This window comes from Xenopus laevis, chromosome 6L (assembly GCF_017654675.1).
Source record: "Xenopus laevis strain J_2021 chromosome 6L, Xenopus_laevis_v10.1, whole genome shotgun sequence".
In the NCBI taxonomy this organism is placed as follows: Eukaryota; Metazoa; Chordata; class Amphibia; order Anura; family Pipidae; genus Xenopus; species Xenopus laevis.
The window spans coordinates 158,140,768-158,159,754 of NC_054381.1; the positions used below are offsets into that span (position 1 = coordinate 158,140,768).

The following is an 18,987-nucleotide window of genomic DNA, read 5'->3' on the forward strand; positions in this document are numbered from 1 at the left end:
AGGTCCCATAACTGTATATGAGAAACCTTTTGTGTCCAAATTAAAAGTCATTTATCAGAATAGCTAATATGGCTTCATTAATGTTCTTGCTGAATAATAATGTCTTGGCTGGGTCCGTGCCAAGGGTTTTTTATCTGCTCAGATAATGTTGCAGCCACACTGGGTGTTGCCTACAGTCATCTCTCTTAAAATCTGTTTTCTGTAGATAAATTCTTCCCCAGATGACTGCACTTTCTTCTACTAAGAAGACCTGAGTGTGCGGCTGTGATCGTAGTGGTACCCCTGTAATACTGTATCGTGATCACTTAAAATGCATGTGGGATAAAGTAATCATATATGTAATAATATATGTGATAATGTTAAATGTTTGCCCACATCTAGCAACTCATAGAAACCACTGAGATGTTTGTTTTCAAATCGCTCACCAGTAAATGCTACCAGCTGCTTGGCCGCTGTGGGTTACTAGACTTGGCAACATTTATCACATCAGCCCCATAAAACTTTGTTTTTTTTACTACGTTCTTTAGTATTTTTAGGAACTTGTTGTGAGGCAGTGTTTGAAGGAGAAGGAAACCCTTTTTATTAAAATCCCCCACCCTACATAGACCCCCTCCCTGCTGCCCCCCTAGCCTAGGAGTTACCCTGGGTAAATGCGCTAACGCTTTATTCACCCCTCTTTGCAGATTCAGGGCATTGGAGTTCATGGAAGCCATCTTCTTCTCTTCGGTAATCTTTGGATCTTATTTCCGTGGCTTTCGGCGCATACACAGTTGTTCGGGACTTGATGATTGCGCCAACTGTGCATGCGCTGATACACCACTCTCTTCCCGAAGATTACCGAAGAGAAGAAGATGGCACCTGTGAACTCAGATGCCCTGACTCTGCAAAGAGGGGTGAGTAAAGCGTTCGGACATTTACCCAGGGTAACTCCTAGGGGAGGGGGGTCTATGTAGGGTGGGGGATTTTAATAAAAAGGGTTTCCTTCTCCTTAAAGTTAAAATGCCCTGTTCTTATTTATTTTTGTAGTGCTCTTGGATGATGGTCATGGTTTGCAGTAGACCCCTTGTCAAGGTGTAAAAGCATGAACCAAATGGGGGTATACAAGAACATTCCTAGGGGGGCTTTTATATGTGAATAATTATTAGACGGCACACTGGACTATGAACATGACTAATTTTTTGGCTTTATTCCACCATTGCTAAGAAGGTGCCTCATTGGCTCTTGCCCTGTATATGTACTGGTATCAGAAGTGATTGTCGTATCTCCGTTCAGGCCAATCTTTAAAGAGTCAACGTTCCCCACTAGTGTTATAATGCACTCTCCTGCATTTTGGGTCTAGCATAGTTAGTCAGATCTCATTATTTATATATATATATATATATATATATATATATATATATATATATATATATATATATATATATATATATATATATATATATATATATATATATACAAGATTCCTCTGCACTCAACCCATTATCAATATATTTAAGACAGAGACATTTTGTGCATACTGCTACTGAAAAATGCCTTACCCTTTAAACAAAACAGGGATTGTTTGTCCATATATTGCAATATATTTAAGCTGGCCAACTACGTCAAAGTCATCCCATATCTGGCCAGTCCTATGCTCAATTTTCATCTGATTCATTAAGAATTCTATGGTTTAATTATACATTTTATAAAAGGGACGAATACGTTTTACCTGCAACTTACTAGCTGCTTTCAAAGTAAAACTCCCAAACTTGGCTGCCCTTTTATTAGACACCAGTGGGATCACCTGACTATAATTGAAGAGGGTGGGAGCTACAACATGGAGCTGGTCAATGCTCCTGTATAACTATAACAAACAAGGGAAAGTTGTGCTCACCACTAGTTTTTAAAATCATTAGGCGGGGGTGCAATGAGGCTGTGACCACAAAATACATATAGACAAATACAAGATTCCTCTGCACTCAACCCATTATCAATATATTTAAGACAGAGACATTTTGTGCATACTGCTACTGAAAAATGCCTTACCCTTTAAACAAAATATGGACAAACAATCCCTGTTTTGTTTAAAGGGTAAGGCATTTTTCAGTAGCAGTATGCACAAAATGTCTCTGTCTTAAATATATTGATAATGGGTTGAGTGCAGAGGAATCTTGTATTTGTCTATATGTATTTTGTGGTCACAGCCTCATTGCACCCCCGCCTAATGATTTTAAAAACTAGTGGTGAGCACAACTTTCCCTTGTTTGTTATATATATATATATATATATATATATATATATATATATATATATATATGTATGTATGTGTATATATATGTATGTATGTGTATATATATGTATGTATGTGTATATATATGTATGTATGTGTATATATATGTATGTATGTGTATATATATATATGTGTATATATATATGTATATACTGTATGTATATATGTATATATACTGTATGTATATATGTATATATATGTATATATATATATATATATATATATATATATATATATATATATATATATATATATATATATATATATATATATATATATATATATATATATATATATATACACATATACATGCACAAGGATCTTCTGCATTTTATGACCAGTCTGACCACCAAGTAGTCAAGGAAGTTTTCAGGAGAAAGAAAGAGGCTACCGTACTCTGATGTGCTTAGGAAAGATTTGAGAAAGGTTTCTAATTTTTTTCCTTTCTTTTTCCTGACAACTCCTCTGACTACTTGGTGGTCAGAATAGTGGGGAAATGACAAGCAGGTGGCGCTGTTGTAACATAATTCATTCATTGAACAGTACATGTATCTCTTAATATCTTGCAATTAAAATAAGTTCTTGGAATAGCCTATTATAGCCTGTATTACATTGCTATTACTGTGTCTGATATCAAGTTTGGTGTGTGTGTGTGGCTGGGACTCCAATGATCGAACATTAATGCTGGATCTATTAACTTCTAGGCCTTCTCCTTAAAGGAGAACTTAAGCCTAACTAAAGAAGTAGGTAGAAATGTTGTACATGATGTTTTGTGCTTCTGTACCAGCCCAAGGCAACCACAGCCCTTTAGCAGTAAAGATCTGTGTCTCCAAAGATGCCCCAGTAGCTCCCCATCTTCTTTTCTGCTGATTCACTGCACATGCTCTGTGCTGCTGTCACTTACTGAGCTTAGGGAGCCACTCACAATATACAGTACACATAGAATAGAAATGTCACAATATAAGGCTGATTAGTAATTAATACAGATAAGTACTACATGGCAGCACAGAAACCAGTGCAATTAGCATCAGAATTTAATAATCAGCAAACCTGTAGCATCAGCTTATATTACAGCCAGGGAAGCTCATTTTCTGCTGGATAATTAGTGACGAGCCCTAAGCTTAGCTTCTCAACAGCCAATCAGAGCCCACTGAGCATGTGAGTGTCACAGACACTTTCCAAGATGGTGACCTCCTGTGACAAGTTTGAAGTCCTGGATCATTGCTGCTATTGACAAGCTCAAACTACTGGCTGGTGCAATAAGTTAATTATATAACATATTCCACACAAGAATGAAGCGCTCATCTCCGTTTATTTTCCCTTGGGACCAGGTGCTTAGCAGTCAATTTCCCACTCTGCCAGGGGTATCAAATCATATGCAATGCCGCAGCACACTGACACGTGGTTTCTGTGAAGTTTTTGTGATTTATTGGCTCATTATCAGTAGACAAAAATGCAAATCGAATCTCTTAGGACCCTTTATCAAGCATGTGGTTACATTCATTACTCTGTGTTAAATAGTGATCAGAGAGGGCAGGGAAAGGTCAGGGGAAGTGATGGGCGGGAACATCAATTACAATGAATCACACTTTGGATACATATAGTACATACTTATCAGATTGTTAGTAACCATTGTATTCTTGGAACAGTGCCCATATTCATTACTTGTGTTTCTTAGTACATCAATCTGATATTAACAATTAATCAAATTGAAATAAAGAATTAAAAATTATTTAATCCACTGGAAATACCAGCAGTCAATCCCTTGCTTTTAGCATAATCCTGTATACATAATTTTGTATTCATTGATTTGTAATATAGGAAGATCATTGTATTCCATGATTTCTTATGCAGAAGGTAATGACTGCACTCAGAATTATCCGATTCCCAAACCATTCTTACTACCCTTTAAAGAAAAAGAGAAAGAGAGAGAAAAAAAGATGGTGACCCCCTGTGACAAGTTTGAAGTCCTGGATCATTGCTGCCATTGACAAGCTGAAACTACTGGCTGGTGCAATAAGTTTATTATATAACATATGGCATTTTTAGCCATATACATTTTTAGGGTTTAGTTTTCCTTTAAGTGGATTCTATCTTCCTTTGTCATTCTGCTTTTAAAATGTGTATGTATTGTATACAAGGGTAGGTTTGATCTTTTGTTTGTTTTCTTTTTAGTGCTTGTTCCACCAACCACAACACCACCTCTCCCAATGCCGGCATATACCTTCAAGCCACCTCCACGGCCAGATTTTGGTACCTCAGGGAGGACCATCAAGCTCCAGGCAAACTTTTTTGAAATGGACATTCCCAAAATTGAAATATATCACTATGACATTGATATAAAACCAGAGAAATGCCCCAGACGAGTAAACAGGTAAATTGTCTTGTTCAGTCTATATACTATCTGCCTGCATTTAATCTAAGTAATGTAGGGAGCTAATAAAAAGGTAACTGCCAATGGAGGAATAATAACCAGACCTTCTCCAGCATCTTTGTTCTATTGCTTAATGAAACCGTAAGCAATAGAACAATGAACAGTAACACCCAAAAATTAAAGTAATGAAAATATAATGTAGTGTTGCCCTGCACTGGTAAAACTAATGAATTTGCTTCAGAAACTCTACTATAATTCATATAAACAAGCTGCTGTGTAGCAATGGGGGCAGCCATTCAAGCACAGGATACACAGTAGATAACAGATAAGTACTACTATAGTTTATATAACCATCTGCTGTGTAGCCATAGGGGCAGCCATTCAAGCACAGGATACACAGTAGATAACAGATAAGTACTACTATAGTTTATATAAACAAGCTGCTGTGTAGCCATGGGGGCAGCCATTCAAGCACAGGATACACAGTAGATAACAGATAAGTACTACTATAGTTTATATAACCATCTGCTGTGTAGCCATAGGGGCAGCCATTCAAGCACAGGATACCCAGTAGATAACAGATAAATACTACTATAGTTTATATAAACAAGCTGCTGTGTAGCCATGGGGGCAGCCATTCAAGCACAGGATACACAGTAGATAACAGATAAGTACTACTATAGTTTAAATAAACAAGCTGCTGTGTAGCCATGGGGGCAGCCATTCAAGCACAGGATACACAGTAGATAACAGATAAGTACTACTATAGTTTATATAGACAAGCTGCTGTGTAGCCATGGGGGCAGCCATTCAAGCACAGGATACACAGTAGATAACAGATAAGTACTACTATAGTTCATATAAACAAGCTGCTGTGTAGCCATGGGGGCAGCCATTCAAGCACAGGATACACAGTAGATAACAGATAAGTACTACTATAGTTTAAATAAACAAGCTGCTGTGTAGCCATGGGGGCAGCCATTCAAGCACAGGATACACAGTAGATAACAGATAAGTACTACTATAGTTTATATAAACAAGCTGCTGTGTAGCCATGGGGGCAGCCATTCAAGCACAGGATACACAGTAGATAACAGATAAGTACTACTATAGTTCATATAAACAAGCTGCTGTGTAGCCATGGGGGCAGCCATTCAAGCACAGGATACACAGTAGATAACAGATAAGTACTACTATAGTTCATATAAACAAGCTGCTGTGTAGCAATGGGGGAAATTGAAAAAAGACTATATGGTTAAATAGTGTATATCAGATAACACCATTATGTTCTACAGAGCTTATCTGCTGTATAACCTGAGCCTTTTCTCCTTTGAATTGCTGCCCCATTGCTACACTGCAGCTTATTTATATAAACTATAATAGTGTTTCTGAAGCAAACACACCAGTTTTACCAGTGCAGGGCAACACTACATTATATTTTAATTCATTTAAAACACTTTTTTTTTGTTACTTTTCCTTTAAGTTTACTAGGCACTAGTATTAAGGCTGTAGGGTTTCTGTCTGTCTAGAAGTAATATTTCTTGACAGATTATACTCTATTATTATTATATTACTTCAGTGCTTTTGGATAATGATGGATGATGGACTATAAAGTACAATGTGGTAAATAAGCCTTTAATTTCTTTTTTCTGTTGCATGTTTTGTTAAATTTGATTTTCTGAAAAGATTCTGATTTAGAAAAATTAGACCTACTCTCAGCAGTCATTTTTCATAAAAAAAATTGTGTTACAAGAATAAATGTGACTATGTTTGCTGTTTACTTTTAGGGAAATAGTGGAACACATGGTCCAGCACTTTAAAGCTCAAATCTTTGGGGATCGAAAACCAGTGTTTGATGGAAGAAAAAACCTTTATACTGCAATGCCTCTGCCAATTGCAAGAGATAAAGTAAGTTTTCTTATCTGGCCTTTCTATCTATTTAATCTTCAACTTGTTATACCAGGGTAACATGTCAAACAAAAATGTCCACTTGATGGAAGGTATAAAGTAGAAAAATATTGAGCATCTGAACCTGTCTATTAATTTGTTTTCTGTTCTAAATGGGAAGTGTACACCCCTGTACAACAAGAGTTCAGTGAAAAGGAATCTTGCGGAGCATTGATTTCTCAAAATTATTTTTGTTTAATTCTTGGTCTAAACAGGACAAACCGAGAAACTGAAAGTGCTTTCATTTTCATTTCATTGGTTCTTCAGGGCAGTAATGGGAGTAGGAGATAACCCACCTACAGAATGATCTTCTCCTTATCTGTAAGCCAGGCATAGACACAACAAATGGGGTGGTGATATATTATATTATATCCATATACAGGTATGGGTCCTGTTAGCCAGAATACTCAGGACCTGGGGTTTTCTGGATAGCAGATCTTTCCATAATTTGGATCTTCATACCATAAGTCTACAAGAAAAATATTTAAAGGGATACTGTCATGGGAAAAAAAAATTTTTCAAAATGAATCTGTTAATAGTGCTGATCCAGCAGAATTCTGCACTGAAATCCATTTCTCAAAAGAAAAAATAGATTTTTTTATATTCAATTTTGAAATCTGACATGGGGCTAGACATATTGTCAATTTCCCAGCTGCCCCAAGTCATGTGACTTGTGCTCTGATAAACTTCAATCACTCTTTACTGCTGTACTGAAAGTTGGAGTGATATCACCCCCTCCCCCCCCCAGCAGCCAAACAAAAGAACAATGGGAAGGTAACCAGATAACAGCTCCCTAACACAAGATAACAGCTGCCTGGTAGATCTAAGAACAACACTCAATAGTAAAAACCCATGTCCCACTGAGACACATTCAGTTACATTGAGAAGGAAAAACAGCAGCCTGCACTCCTAAAGTGCAGGCACAAGTCATATGACCAGGGGCAGCTGGGAAATTGACAAAATGTCTAGCCCCATGTCAGATTTCAAAATTGAATATAAAAAAATCTGTTTGCTCTTTTGAGAAATGGATTTCAGTGCAGAATTCTGCTGGAGCAGCACTATTAACTGATGCGTTTTGAAAAAAACATGTTTTCTGATGACAGGATCCCTTTAAACATGAAATAAACCCAATAGGTTGGTTTTTGCTTCCAATAAGGATCAATTATATCTTAGCTGGGATCAAGTACAAGGTACTGTTTTATTATTAGAGAGAAAAAGGAAATCATTTTTAAAGATTTGGATAAAATGGAGACTATGGGAGACGGCCTTTCCGTACAAAATGATCTAATATTGCTTTATAACAACATGGGTTTTTTATTAAAAGAATACATTGAACATGTTTTCTAAATAAGTTACTGCTGTCGGATTATTTTGCATGTTCGTTGAATGGAATCAGAATCATCTTTTTTGTCTTTGCGCCCCACTGCAGGTGGAGTTAGAAGTCACACTACCCGGCGAAGGGAAAGATCGTATCTTCAAAGTTGCAATCAAGTGGATGGCATGTGTAAGCTTGCAAGCCCTGCACGACGCTCTGTCTGGTCGTCTTCCCAATGTCCCTTTTGAGACAGTTCAGGCTTTAGACGTTGTGATGAGACATTTACCTTCTATGAGGTACTGTGATATTTAGCACAACATTTCTTTGTTCGTTCAGTTGACTGATTTTATACATATTAAACCATTCATTCCCCATTTACAAGTGTACTAAGCTGCATTCTCCATTCATAGTAGGCATGCAAGTAAATCATGAAATTTTTACTTTGGAAAATAGGTATACACCTGTCGGTCGTTCGTTTTTTACTGCATCTGAAGGCTGCGCAAATCCTCTTGGGGGTGGTAGAGAAGTTTGGTTTGGCTTCCATCAGTCTGTACGACCTTCCCTCTGGAAAATGATGCTCAATATCGATGGTAGGAAAAATTGTTTCTCTAATACCTAATTGTAATGTGTTTGAAAAGGTACGAGCAGCAGAAAGGGATTCATTGTGACCAAGCAGTAACTATCAGTGTACCGCCATTAACCACAATGGGAACCAAAATGAGTAGCACTAGCCTGTGCCAGTCTGTAATTACTTATGGATGCTTTATTGTCCAAACTTTACACTGTACATTGAATCCGGTGTACCCATGGCTAATTAATTTGTCCACAAAAATCCATTCAGAAAAAGTGCACAATAAGTTATAAATAATATCAAGGCAATTCAGGAAATGCTATTTTCTGTTGTTACTCGACAATGAAATGGTTTTAGATTGAATGAACTGTTATTGATACTTCTGTTTATTAGTTGAGAAATTAGCTGAATCCTAATCTTATGTAAATCCAGTTCACTGTTTTTTTTTTTTTGTTTTGTTTTGTTTTTTTCATGCCTGTGGTGCTCATGACAATTTCCTGTACAGACTATGAGCAAACTTACGGGCTGTTCCTGCTGAATTGTGCTTAGTACAGGGAATACCTATGTTGCCATAGTTTTATGGGATCTCGCTGTACAGACTATGAGCAAACCTAAGGGCTGTTCCTGCTGAATTGTGCTTAGTACAGGGAAAACCTTTGGTGCCAAAGTTTTATGAGATCTCTCTGTACAGACTATCCGCAAACTTAGGGGCTGTTCCTGCTGAATTGTGCTTAGTACAGGGGAAGACCTATGCTGTCATAGTTTTATGGGATCTATCTGTACATACTATGAGCAAACTTAAGGGCTGTTCCTGCTGAATTGTGCTTAGTAGAGAGGAATACCTATGATGCCATAGTTTTATGGGATCTCTCTGTACAGACTATGAGCAAAGTTACGGGCTGTTCCTGCTTAATTATGCTTAGTGCAGGGAATACCTATGCTGCCATAGTTTTATGGGATCTCTCTGTACAGACTATGAACAAATTTAAGGGCTGTTCCTGCTTAATTATGCTTAGTACAGGGAAAACCTATGTTGCCATAGTTTTATGAGATCTCTCTGTATAGACCAGTGGTCAGCAAACTTTACTATCAAAAGAGCCATTTTGCCCCCTCTTCCACTAAAGAAAAATAGTCTGGAGCCGCAAAACATAACTCAATGTTATAACTTTTAAAAGTTTTAACCTTTTTTAATTTTATCTGTTACAACAACAGAATACAACAAACAGATGTGCAGTGTGTATGTGTAGGCCTGCTTTGAAATAAATTAAACTTGGGGGACTGTTCCTGCTGAATTTTGTTTAGTACAGGGAATACCTATGCTGTCATAGTTTTATGGTATTGGGGCTTTTCCTGCTAATTCTGTTTGTATTTTTCATTACTTATGTGAATTGGCTGCCCCCTGAGCTGCTGCGTCTCAGCCCTTAAAGGCATACCAACACTGCCACAGGGCAATATAAAGTGATATAGAAGCATGTTGCAAGAACTCCTAATATGGAAACTGCCACCAGAACTAGTATAACTGTTGCAAAATTTCAGCCACACAAAATGGATCTACAATTTAAATTTTTTTTATGTATCCTCAGTGTCTGCGACAGCATTTTACAAAGCACAACCAGTAATTGAATTTATGTGTGAAGTTCTGGATTTTAAAAGCATCGAAGAGCAACAGAAACCTCTTACCGATTCCCAAAGGGTTAAGTTTACCAAAGAAATTAAAGGTAAATGAACTACAAGCAAAGGTTACCTTTCTTGGTTTTTAGGTTTCTTTAAAGGAGAATTCAACTTTTTACCAAAAAAACCCTGCCCCCCTGGGTAATGCCCCTAACTTTTTACTTTCCCCTTGGTGCAGATTCAGGCGTTGGAGTTCACTGCAGCCATTTTCCGGGTGTCTTTTTCCGGCGCTTCAGCAATTTTTGTCCATTTCCGCACATGAGCAGTTGTCGCAAATCAGTAAATTGCTCCAAATGCGCATGCGTTGCTTCACTGGTCTCCGTCTCAGATTACCGAAGACCCGGAAGATGGCTGCGGTGAATTCTGATGCCTGAATCTGCACCGTGGGCTAAGTAAAAAGGTAGGGGCATTTCCCCTGGGGGGCAGCTAGACTGGGGGGAGGAGGGAGGGGGTTATACGTGGGGTATGTGTTTTTTTTTTTTTTTAAGTGAAGAGTTGAATTCTTCTTTAACCACTTGCCTACCGTAAACAGTAAATGCTACCACCAGGGACTCCAGTGCTAGTGCCATAGCTGTTATTTATTTGTGTTCTAACTGCTAAATGGTAAGATCGGAGAGCTCCAGTAGACAAGTGGTTAAATTAATCACACATCTTATTATTACTATTTATCTTTGTCGTAAAATATAAGAAAATCACGACATGCAAAAAAATGATGTTGTCTAATATCCAATCAGGTTTAAAAGTCGAAATAACTCACTGTGGACAAATGAAACGGAAATACCGAGTTTGCAATGTAACAAGGCGACCAGCCAGTCATCAAACGTAAGTTCATTTACTCTTTTAAAATAAGTATCAGAATAAAATAGATTATTTTTCCCATGCATAACTTTTATACTCACTTTTAGTATGTTGTAGATGCACCTTTTCTACGCTTTCTTTGTTTTTTCTTTTGTATAATTTTTCAAGATTTTGCCTTTGAGTTAACTTTTAGGGGCAGATTTATTAAAGTTCAAGGTGAAGTTTCGAATCGAAAAACTTCGAATTTCAAGATATTTTTTGTGTACTTCAACTAGGGAATAGTCCAACTTCGATTCGAATTTGAAAAAACGTTGACATTTTTTTGAAGTACTATCTCTTTAAAACTTCGACCATTTGCCACCTAAAAGCTGCCGAAGTGATGTTTTAGCCTATGGGGGACCTCCTAGAACCTGTATGCAGGCAATTGGGGGAGTTTGGGAGGTCGAAGTTAAAAAAAAAACTTTGAATCGAAGTACGATTCGAAGTAGGCCGAATTCAGGCCACTTAGACCCCAAAAAACTTCGACCACCATTCGGTTGGTCTTTTTGAATTCGAAGTTTGAAGTTTTTTTAACTTCGACCTTTGATAAATATGCCCCTTAGTTTGATATAGAGAGACAATTCTGAGACAATATGCAATTGGTTTTCATTTTTTATTATTGATGGTTTTTTTTTAGTTAAGTTTTTTATTCAGCAGTTTGTAATTTCAGCAGGGTCCAAATTCCCCTAGCAACCAGTCATTGATTTGAATAAGAGACTGGAATATGAATAGGAGAGGCCTGAATAGAAAGATGAATAATACAAAGTTGCAATAACAATACATTTGTAGCCTTACAGAGTGTTTGTTTTTAGATGGGGTCAGTGACCCCTTTTTAAAAGCTAGAAAGAGTCAAAAGGAAAACAATTAAAAAGCTATAACAAATAAATAATGAAGGGCAATTGAAATGTTGCTAAGAACTGTCCATTTTAGAACATACTAATAGTTAACTTAAAGGTGAACCACACCTTTAATTAAAGTCTAAAACTGTAAATACGATCATATTAAGGATTCTTAACCTTCAATAACAATATAGAACAGGATTCAATGACTTTGGTTCAGTCGCCACCGCTTCCATCCAATGAAGCCTCAATTCATAGAAATAACCGTGGATAAGAACTTGGTAAAAATTGTGCTTTTATTGATCCACTACATGTTTTGAGCACCGAATCCAGGATTCAGTTCGGGATTCAGCCAGGATTCGGCCTTTTTCAGCAAGGTTCGGATTCGGCCGAATCCTTGTGCCTGGCTGAACCGAATCCTAATTTGCATATGTAAATTAGGGAAATCACATGACTTTTTGTCACAAAGGAAGATTTTTTTCCCACTTTTTCCTTTCCTGACCCTAATTTACATATGCAAATTAGGATTTGGATTCAGGTCGGTATTCGGCCGAATCTTTCACCAAGGATTCGGGGATTTGGCCGAATCACAAATACTGGATTCGGCGCATCCCTAGTTAAAAGAGCTCTCTGCTGCAAAAATTGTGCTTTTATTGATCCACTACGTTTCGAACAATGAACTGCGTTTGACCACGTTCTTATCCACGGTTATTTCTATGAAGGATTCTTAACCTATGGGTGAGGATCTAAAAATTACATTTAGGGTGGTATACCATGGCCCCATAGACATAGTTAAAGTTTCCTAAAACAGATGTAGTATACAAAATTAGGCACAACACATATATAAATCAATGTTTGGTTGTAAAACTTATTACTCAACCTGGTTTCAGTCACCTGAAACTAGATGCTTTGAAACTAGATGCTTTGGTTGCCAGGGTCGCTGACCCTGGCAACCAAAATGCAGACCGCAAGGCTTTAGATTTGGGATACTGTTTTATTGCTTATGTTTACAGTTTATTATCCACTGGTTTCAAACAATAGACATGGGTCATTTTACCCTTTTACCAATAAGAGTCAAGAGATTGTCCTTGTCTTCAAATGCTTCGGTTTATTTTAAATTTTGTAGGCAATTATAAGTAATATATGGTGTTGCTTTTACATGGTGCTAAAAAGTATTATCTTTAAAAATAGCCCCTTTATTGGAGCTCCCTATAGAAGTTCACTGGTCCCTTCAAATGAGGGGTGGGCGTGTCCAAATAGTCCCTGCCAGAAGCACAGTGGGAGGGGGACAGCCAATCACAGCCCTGCAGTCACACAAGCACAGACAAGCTTCAGTTCCCTATCAGGTCCTGCTAGATGCTGATTGGTTCCTGTCCTACAGTGCAGTGAGCTGAGTGCCTGGGAATTCAGGGAGCAGGAAGTGGAAGAGAAGGGAGGGATTATTAGGGTTTTTGCAGAAATATTCAATAAATCAGCTTGAAACACTACTTCTTTTAAGCACAATTCTTCTGTCTAAATGAGAATAACGCACTTCTATGTTATTATTTTTTTACACAAAAGTCTCTTTAAGACATCTTAAGCTTACATCTAATTCATAAATGTGTGCTCTTTTAGGTCAATCACAAATTTAGAAATCTAGAAACCTTTTCATTGACAAAATATATGAACATCTGAATCTGTTACATAGGCAGTCATCCTATGGGCTGGTGCCAGTTCATGGATTCTCATTTGTTTCAATTCCAATCATAAAGGGCAGGGCTGTTAAGTATATTGAAAAAATGACTGACAGAGTATAAGCATAAGTGTCCAGGATACAATGTTTTTTGCTTTTGATGCTTTCATGTAAACAGTTGTCTTAAACTCCTGAAATGTCATCCACATAAACTCAGTATCAAAGGCTTATTGACTTTCCACAGTCGTCTTACTGAATGAAGAGCTAGCATTCCAGTGGGTTATTTAGGCATATAACAAGTCGTTCTGTAATGCTATGCTAGACATGTTAAACGTAAAACCCAAAATAACCGCCTGATCAGTTCTCGTTGAGGAAAGTCCCATTCCTCTAGCCTTAGAGGCAGATACAATCCAAAAAAAATTTACTGGTTACTTGATTCATCTAGGTTCTTTCTGAAGTCTTCATCTTGGCTTTCCATTATTGGAAATTTGCATATAAAGAAATATTTATTTATTGCTCTTCTATTGATTATGCTTCTTGATATTGAATGTAATAAGTGTTTAGTATCGTTTGGGATCCATTATCCAGAAACCAGTTATCTAGAAAGCTCCATATTACAGAAAGGCCGTCTCCTATAGACTCTTATCTGAATAATCCACATTTTTAATAATGATTTCCCTTTTCACTGTAATAATAAAATAGTACCTTGTACTTGATCCAAACTAAGATATAATTAATCCTCATTGGAAACAGCACCAACCCATTTGGTTTATTTAATGTTTAAATAATTTTGTACATGTATGGGATCAGTTATCCGGAAACTCGTTATCTAGAAAGTTCCAAAGTAAGGAAAGGCTGTCTCCCATAGGCCCCATTTTATCCAAATATTCTAAATTTTTAGAAATGATTTTCTTTTTCTCTAATAATAAAACAGTACCTTGTACTGGATCCAAACTAAGATATAATTAATCCTTACTGGAGGCAAAACCAGCCTATTGGGTTTATTTAATGTTTATATGATTTTCTAGTAAACATAAGGTATCAAAAGATCTGTTATCCAGATACCCGCAGGTCCCAAACATTCTGGATAAAAGATCCCATAACTGTAGTAGACTTAAGGTATGAAGATCCAAATTACGGAAAGACCTGTTAACGGAAAACTCCAGATCCCGAGCGTTCTGAATAAAAGATCCCATACATGTATACAGTAGGGATGCACCGAATCCACAATTTTGGATTTGGCCGAACTCCTGAATCCTTCGTGAAAGATTCTTCCGAATCCTAATTTGGATATGCAAATTAGGGGAAGGAAGGGAAAACATTTTTTACTTCCTCGTTTTGTGACAAAAAGTCTCACGATTTTCCTCCCGCCCCTAATTTGCATATGCAGAATGGCAGAACGATTCGGGTGAATCCGAATCCTGCTGTAAAAGGCTGAATCCTGGATTCGGTGCATCCCTAGTATACAGTAATTTATAAAAAAATAAAAAAATTAGGGATGCACCGAATCCAGGATTCTGTTCTGGATTCGGTAAGGATTCGGCCTTTTTCAGCAGGATTCATATCCTTCTGCCCGGCCAAGACGAATCCTAATTTGTATATGCAAATTAGGGGCAGGGAGAAAACTCGTGTGTCTTTTTGTCATAAAACAAGGAAGTTAAAAATGCTTTCACCTTCCCACCCTTAATTTACATATGCAAATTAGGATTCGGTTCAGTATTCGGCCAAATCTTTTGCGAAGGATTCATGGGATCGGGCAAATCCAAAATAGTGGATTCGGTGCATCCCTAAAAAAAAAAAAAATATATATATATATATATATATATATATATATATATATATATATATATATATATATATATATATATATATATATATATACATGATAGAGTCAATGGAGGAGCCGGCACTCTCGTCAAACGGTTCAATATTGCCTGGGTGCAGTGTCCAAAATTTTTGAAATATTCATCCCACAAAGAAGGTCCGCACTCTCAGGACTTAAATTGAAAAAATGTTTTTATTAACTAAACGACTAACGTTTCGGCCTCTCCGAAACATGCATATAAAATGAACAGGTCCTTTCATTAATGCTTAGCATATTTTCATGGATCTACCGTTTAATAAATAGAATGAAAAACATGATTATTTGTAGGAATTTTTTTAATTGATTTTAATTCCATGATGTGCCCCTCTCCACACACCTTTTTATTTTACACATATTTGTTTTGAGGCCTATGCAGTTTAATACAAGCATGAAGCATGTATACACAGATATTTTTTAGGCCATTTTATAGACCCACAGACTTCTGAACACGTGTGATTAATCAGTTTCATAAACAATATGGCTAACGGTGTGCTTTTGTTTTTCTGCAGATTCCCTCTTCAGCAGGAGAGTGGACAGACGGTCGAGTGTACCGTCGCACAGTACTTCAAGGACAGACACAAACTAGTTCTGCGCTACCCTCATTTACCATGTTTACAGGTTGGGCAGGAGCAGAAACACACGTACCTCCCCCTTGAGGCAAGTATCCTTGTGGGAATTCATACTTTTTTTTTTTTTTTTGTACCATGTATTATTATCTAAATAACAACCCTGCTATACTTTGCATTAGTTTATGTAACAGGCTGTTTATTTATGTGTTCTGCAGTTTATAAGGAGTTATTCACTTTACAAACACTTTTTTTCAGGCAAGTTCAGATTGTTCTCCAGAAATAGACTACTTTCAATTGCTTTCCTTTATATATTTTTTACTGTTTTTCCAAAATCTAAGTTTAAAGTTGAATGTTCCTTTCTGTGGTGTTTCAGTCTGGCAGCTCAGTCATTCAGGTGCAGATTCTGAACATTTAGTTGATACATTTTCTGCAGCATCTCTGGAGTATTAGCATCAATTTAGAACAGTTTAGCGGGTCGGTGACACCCCCCTCCCCTCCCAGTGCTGTTTTAGATTAGATTTACACTTCAATATTAAAAGAACGGTCAAAAACAATAAGTGATTGGAAAATGTCTTTATTTCTGGTGAACTATCTGAAACCAACTGAACTCTGAACTGAAAAAAGTGTTGGAAGGTGAGCAACCCCTTTAAGAAGTGGGATATAGTTGTGTAGCATATGCTTCAGTGCAGTCTGTTTGCTGCTATTTGATGGACATCAAGAGCCGCATTTAATGGTTTAGGCAGTGACTACTTGAAATGGAATGCTCCCACAAGCCAAATGGTTTGTTCCTGTGAATCTTTGTGTTGCAGAGGACATAAACTCTCTAAAGTAAAATTGTTCTGCGTTCTTTTCATATAGAGTTTTGCCCTGGGGCATATTTGAAGGGATGAAGCTGTTGCCCACTCAGCACAGCTCAACAGGATCCCCTGCTGTCTAGGCTTTGGTCATGCCATGATCTGCTATTGAGCCAATTTTATCACATCAGGAATGACTTCCTCCTCATCAATAATGTTTACAAATCCCTATGAGAGGCAGAGAGTAATCTATGTTTACGGCTGTTTCTCAGTCGGGCAGCTGCATATGTAATACCCAGGGTTACAACAGTGCCTCTTTAGTGCTGATGTAGCTCCAAGAAAGTACATATTTTAGCAATTATGTCAAAAGTACACGAGAAAAGTTCTCAGAATTGCGAGTGAATTAAAATAAATTTGCAGTTTCCTTTAAATCATTTTTATATATGAACCCAATACAGCAATGCACATCTCTATGCTATATTTCTATCCAACATGTCTATATTACTATTGTTGTTTACATCATATTCTTCATGTTCTATCCTTTGTTTTAATCCTTTTAGGTGTGCAATATAGTGGCAGGCCAAAGGTGCATAAAGAAACTTACGGACAATCAGACCTCCACTATGATACGGGCAACTGCTCGATCTGCTCCAGATCGCCAGGAAGAGATCAGTAAATTAGTAAGTATTCTGCTGCACTGTAAAAATATTCAATGCTCTCGGTACAAAATGCTGCACCATGTTTGGTCCTTGCATAGTAGATGATTAGATTTCCAGTATACACTTGAACTGTTGTGACTGTTTTGTTAGATGGAGCCCATTATGCAGGGGGATTAACTGTGCGCTGGTAATCTAATTATTTACTGCATAAGAACCAAATATGGAGTACTGTCAACTTCCCTTGTTGGCCTTTTAACTCAAACAATAACAAACTGTATATTGTTTTTTTTTTTTTGTGATAATATGGAGGGTATTATGTCCCTTTAAAGAGGAACTTGTATTCACTGGGGGAGAGGTGGTAATATGTTAAGTACCCCTCCCAGTGAATTCAGTTGCAGAATTGTTTTTCTCAGGCCATTACTTCTTTAAAGGCAGAAACAGATGAGAATATTTGGGGAGATTTAGTCGCCCGGCGACAAATTGCCTCTTCTTCGGGCGACTAATCCCCCGAACTGCCTCCCAGCTAGAATCTAAATCACCAGTGGGATGGCACTCGGAGCGCTTCGTTTTCCGAAGTTGCCTCACGAGGAAACTTCGGGCGACTTCAGAAAACGAATCGCTCCAAGTGCCATCCTGCCGGGAATTTAGATTCTAGCCGGCGGGAAGGCAGTTTTGGGAGATTACTTGCCCGACGAACAGGCGATTTGTCGCCAGGCCACAAATCTCCCTGAATCTCCACCTGTGTCTCTGTTCTTGGGGGAAAATGCACTAGTTTGGAGGGAATAAAAAGAGCCATTTTACCCAGGCATCTGTAGTGGTGACTGACACTCATGGGTACGCAGTAAAATAAAATAACATTTGACTGTATTGGGCATGAGGGTATGCCTTGGAAAATAAGATGGCAACGGTGTGTTAATTTTTTTTCTTAAAGGGATACTGTCATGGGAAAACATGTTTTTCCGTTAATAGTGCTGCTCCAGCAGAATTCTGCACTGAAATCCATTTCTCAAAGGAATAAACAGATTTTTTATATTCAATTTTGAAATCTGACATGGGGCTAGGGTTGCCACCAAGCGTCTGTGGTGTGGCCCCGCCCATTTTGATGTCACACCCCACCCCTTTGAGGCCCGCCCCCGGCAGCCGGTAAAAATTTTTTATAAAAGGTGGCAACCCTACATGGGGCTAGACATTGTCAGTTTCCCAGCTGCCCCAGTCATGTGACTTGTGCCTGCACTTAAGGATGGAACTACTTTCTGGCAGGCTGTTATTTCTCCTACGTAATGTCTCAGTTGGACTTGGCTTTTACTATTGAGTGCTGTTCTTAGATCTTCCAGGGAGATGTTATCTTGTATTAAGCTGGCCATAGATGTTGAGATTTTTAAAAGATCCGATCCTCATCGTGAGACCACAATTTTCTCGGAACGATTGTACTAATTGACCATCAACTAAAAAGACCAATTTGCCAGGAAAACAAACATAGATAGATTGCACTGGGACCAACAAAGATTTTTTGACCTGGCCGATCCATTTCCTGACAGATGTACGATCGTTCGAATCCCACTAACCGCACGATAATTTTGAAGGATTGGTCGGACTTCTCAAAAAT

The 18,987-nt window shown here is 37.7% G+C and overlaps 1 protein-coding gene across 4 annotated transcripts in view; it reads left to right on the forward strand.

The window, feature by feature from the left end:
- The window catches only part of ago2.L (argonaute 2, RISC catalytic component L homeolog), a 64,863-nt gene that overhangs the window by 30,390 nt on the left and 15,486 nt on the right, over nucleotides 1-18,987 (forward strand). For 2 of the 4 annotated variants that reach the window (XM_041565493.1, XM_041565494.1), the window contains exons 2-9: nucleotides 4,445-4,643; nucleotides 6,431-6,551; nucleotides 8,020-8,201; nucleotides 8,359-8,495; nucleotides 10,060-10,194; nucleotides 10,882-10,969; nucleotides 15,869-16,016; nucleotides 17,283-17,402. In XM_041565493.1, coding sequence (XP_041421427.1) covers nucleotides 4,445-4,643; nucleotides 6,431-6,551; nucleotides 8,020-8,201; nucleotides 8,359-8,495; nucleotides 10,060-10,194; nucleotides 10,882-10,969; nucleotides 15,869-16,016; nucleotides 17,283-17,402 — 1,130 coding nt within the window. 4 annotated transcript variants of the gene reach the window in all.